Below are 4,696 nucleotides of genomic sequence, written 5' to 3' on the forward strand. Positions count from 1 at the left end.
TGTGTGTGTGTGTGTGTGTGTGTGTGTGTGTGTTTTAACATAAATGCTATCATAAACCTACTCAAATACTTTTTCTTGCAGGCTATAACTTAAAAGTACAGGAAAATATTTTACTATAATATTCTAGTGAAAATACTGTCATTACCCATAGTGAGCACTTTTAAAAATCTGGCACGCAGCCTAGGTTTAAAAGAGGCAATATATTTTTTTTAATTATAAAGCATTTCAAACAATGCTAAGGTTACCATAGAAGACACAATAATGACATAGTTAGATAATTTCATATATAATCTTGCCAAATTACAGTAATTATAACCATGAATGTTGTGAAACTTCAAAAAACAACAATAGATAATTCTATATTAAAAATCTGATAATGGAGACGTACGATATTAAAACTTGTGGTATCTACTCACGCTGAAATACTTTTTTAGACAGTGGCAATACTTTTGATCATGTAATTTAAAAAGCAGAAACAACTCCATGGTAATAGATCACTTCTAACAGACTGAATTCTACATACATATTATAAGTAAGACTATATAGATGCTGAAGCCACCTCAAAGAAGGAAATTGTTTCTAAATATCAGTGTGGCCATAATTTCTGAACATCATCTTGCATATTAGAAAGTAGATTTCTATGATGGAAGGAAAGATACTATGTGTTCAAGTTTCCAGTAACTAAATATTCCTGTTCTACGCCTCACTTGTTCCCCTCAAGTTCCTTTTTTCCACCTCTCTCTGAAATCAGCTCAGGCTCTCATTTGTAAATAAAAACCTAGGTAACAGGCAAACAAGCCAGGCTGGGTAAGGAGGCTGCACAATAAAGAACTGAGAAGCAGGAGGAAGGAGGTAAGAGAACCTGTGGGCACAGAACTGGAAGGAGAACCTGAGGACTTGGCCGTCGTGGAGCAGGGGCCCCCTCTCACATGGCAGGCAGCTGAAATGTATGGGAGATATCTGACAGTGAGAGAAACAGGAAAAGAGGAGCTTAAAGGCCTTTTGCCAGTAAAATGTTTGTCATTTTGTGTCACACGGCAATGCTTTCTTGATTTGGACACTCTTTAGAGAAAGAGCCACGTGGCAGTTGAGCTTTATACAGGTAACACATAGGCATCATTTCTGACTCATAATTTTTCTTCAACAAAAAATGAATATGAATAATATAGAGGAAGTCTAAAATATTCTCTAAAAGAGCAACCACTATAAGCTGTCTTAAATTAGCATCTTTAAAACGTCTCACTCTATTATCACTAGGACATTCTGGCCAAAAACTGTCAAAAACACCATTTCAGATAAGTGTAAAGAACACGAAAACATGAATTTCTACAGAAGGTATCAACACTAACTTACTTGCAAGAAAAAATAAGGGAATGCTAAGAGATTGTTGAGGGAACTAAAAAGGAAAATGTATCACCATAAAAGGCAAATGCTTTGAGGAAGTGGCCTACAGACTAGTGGATCAAAACTCTTTCCACCAGGGAGAAGTTCACTATCTCAAGTGTGGTGATGGTTTCATGGTGTACACATTTGTCAAAACTTATCAAATTGTACTCTTTAAACCTGTGCAATTTATTATATATCAGTCAACCTAAAAAAAAAAAAAGATAGAAAGCAAAAAAATTATCCAGGTTACAGATGCATGCAAGCAAACAAGTGTCCATCTGTAATTCAGAAGGAATATCAGTTTTCAATAGCACTTGAAAACTTATAAGGTTACACATTGCTAAAACACATCCACCCATATACTCCATCCACATTAGGTGAAATATGTAAAATTTAACATTTCAAATTAAAGTAACATTAACATTAGTGTAATGTGAAGGAAATTAACTTTTAGGGGGAAGAAAGTGGCAGCACAAAGAAGGTGGTTTGGCAGACAGCAAGTCATCAATCAAGTGATCCCACAAATATTGAATTATCCTGTGAAAGTGGCAAGGAAAAGAGCCATGGAAAGCATGGCAGGAGTGTCCCGAAGCTTTCCCTGGGAAAGTGTTCTTTGAGCTGGGATATGCATTGAGGCATGCTTAACTGTGTGAAAGGAGGCAGAATGTATGAAGGCCCTGGGGCAGCTAACGCATGGCGTTTTTGATTAAGATAAGAATATCCAATATCCATTATCCTGCCACACTATACATTAATAAAGATACAGATGATACCATGTGTCTTTTGCTGATCAATGATTTGCAACGCCTAGTACTCATAAAACGTCAATAAATATTTGTTGGATGAATGAAGGTATAGAGGAATGAAAGTTCTCTCCCCTTTTTTAAAATCTATGGGACTTTATAATAAATTGTATTTGGAAAAAGAAAGAAATAACAAGGACAGTACCAAGATTTCGGCAATATGCAACTGGATACATATGTGTTGCATTCTCTGAGTCAAAAGAAATGCAGGAGGGAGGCCAGGCTGGGGAGGTTTGTGTTTTGATTTAATGGTGCCTTCAAATTTTCAACTAAAGATTCCAAATAGGACTACATCAAAATTAAAAAGTTCTGTACATCCAAGGGCACCGTCGACACAGTAAAAAGGTAGGTTTACAGAATGGGACCAAATATTTGTAAAACAATATCTGATAAGGGGTTAATATCCAGAACATATAAAGAACTCTTACAACTCAACAATAAAAACAATGAAACAACATAAAAATAGACAAAGGACTCAAATAGACATTTCTCCAAAGAAGATATGCACATAGCCAACAAGCACAAGAAAAGATGTTCAATCTAACTAATCATTATGAGAAATGCAAATCAAAATCACAATAAGATATCACCTTACACCCACTGTGATGACTATTATACAAAAAAAAAAAAGAGAAAACAACAACAACCAAAAAAAAAAAAAGATATATAGATATATATCTCAAAACTGTTATATCTCAACATCACTAATCATCAGGGAAATGCAATTCAAAACCACAAGATCCACTTCATACCCATCAGGAAAAAAAAAAAAAAAACCCCAGAAAATAAGTGTTGACAAGGACACGGAGAAACTGGAACCCTTGTGCACTGTTGGTGGGAATGAAAGACGGTGCAGCTGCTATGGAAAAGAGTACGGCGGTTCCTCAAAATAGAACTACCATATCATCCAGTAACAGTACCCCTGCATATATACAAAAGAACTGAAAGCAGGGTCATGAAGAGATATTTATATATTCGTGTTCATAGAAGAATTATGCACAAGAGCCAAAAGACAGAAGAGACATAAATGTCCATCAATGGATGAACTGAAAAAGAAAATGTGGTATATACATACAATAGAATATTATTCATCCAAATAAGGAATGGAATTCGGATCCATGCTCCAACATGAATGAGCTATGAGGACATTATGCTAAATGAAATAAGCCAGTCACAAAAAGACAAATACAGTAGGATTTCACTTACGTGAGGTATCTAGAATAGTTAAACTCACAGTAAAAGAAAGTAGAATAGTGGTTGCCAGGGACTAATGGGAGGAAGAAGTGAGGAGTCGTTTAATGGGTACAGTTTCAGTTCTGCAAGATGAAAAGGTTCTGGAGGTTGGCTACTCAACAATGTGAATATATGCAACACGACTGAACTGTCAAAACAGGTAAGCGGTACATTTTATTTTGTGTGCATTGTAACACAACTGAAAAATTTTAAATGTAGTGAATAAATAGCATTTTAGCTAACTAGTTAGGTATATAACTGATATAGCTAGATAGATTTTTGAGGAAAGCTGAGAACTGAAAATAAAAATTTAGGAATCATACAAAGAAACAATAAGTTTATTACACTACTTTACATTCTCTTCTTTCCTTCCTCCTTCAAATCCTAGGTTTTGGTGACTCTAAGTTTAACACAAGAGTCTGTTTTCATCTACTAAGAGACAACAACTTGAAAACCATGAAGTAACAGCAGATGTAGAGCATTTGTAGCTGTCCTATACTGAGGACCACAACAAAAAGCACTTGTATTGGTCTACACACCCAATTCTGACAAATATTAACAATGACAAGGGCAGATGGAGCAGAAGAAAAATAAGACAACTCCTTTGAGTAAAAATGCATTGATTCTAGAGAAAAATCCATTGTTTGCACACCGCCTGGACCCATCTTGAACAATCTGATTCTGCCTACCTTGCTTGCGGACATCTTCTACAGCGGCGACCAATTCTTCTTTGAGATCTTGACTCTCCTTAGCAATCTGTTCCCCCTTTTCCAGAAAATTCTGAGTGGCTTGCTCTACAGACGCAGCCAACACGTGGGCTTTCTTCGACCTCCCTTTCTTTTTACCAGATGGGCCTTTGTTGCTGGTGTTGACAAGGGTCGTCACCTTAAATAGAAAAGCAAAAGGGTAAACCTACTCCACAAAACTGTCTAGAAATAACTTGTTATCCTCTTGTAATTTTTCAATATCCGTGTTTATGAAATTGTGAATTCCTATCACACAGCCTCCTCTGAAGGAAAATGTGGATGTATATGGATTACTACTTAAATAAACAGTTATTTACTTCAGGGAGAAAAATAAAAGTATGCGAATGAGTAAGAAGAGCAGACTTGCCAGAAGCTCAGCGTTTGCAGCTCACGGGAGGTTGCGCTTTCATGATTGACAAGCACAGTGCTCATTGTGGTAACCAGCTTCAGGGAGGGAAGAAAATAAAACAAAATGCAGAATTGCTTCTGAGCATTAAGTTAGGAGAACCAACACCCAGTCCCGTGCCC

The 4,696-nt window shown here is 36.4% G+C and overlaps 1 protein-coding gene across 1 annotated transcript in view; it reads right to left on the minus strand.

The window, feature by feature from the left end:
* Nucleotides 1-4,696, minus strand: part of LOC109377520 (catenin alpha-2-like) — a 130,121-nt gene that overhangs the window by 114,127 nt on the left and 11,298 nt on the right. Inside the window, exon 2 of the mRNA XM_019633893.1 lies at nucleotides 4,112-4,307. Coding sequence (XP_019489438.1) covers nucleotides 4,112-4,307 — 196 coding nt within the window. The remainder of the gene's footprint in view (nucleotides 1-4,111; nucleotides 4,308-4,696) is intronic.

Source organism: Hipposideros armiger, unplaced genomic scaffold (genome assembly GCF_001890085.2).
Source record: "Hipposideros armiger isolate ML-2016 unplaced genomic scaffold, ASM189008v1 scaffold_1432, whole genome shotgun sequence".
NCBI classification, from domain to species: domain Eukaryota; kingdom Metazoa; phylum Chordata; class Mammalia; order Chiroptera; family Hipposideridae; genus Hipposideros; species Hipposideros armiger.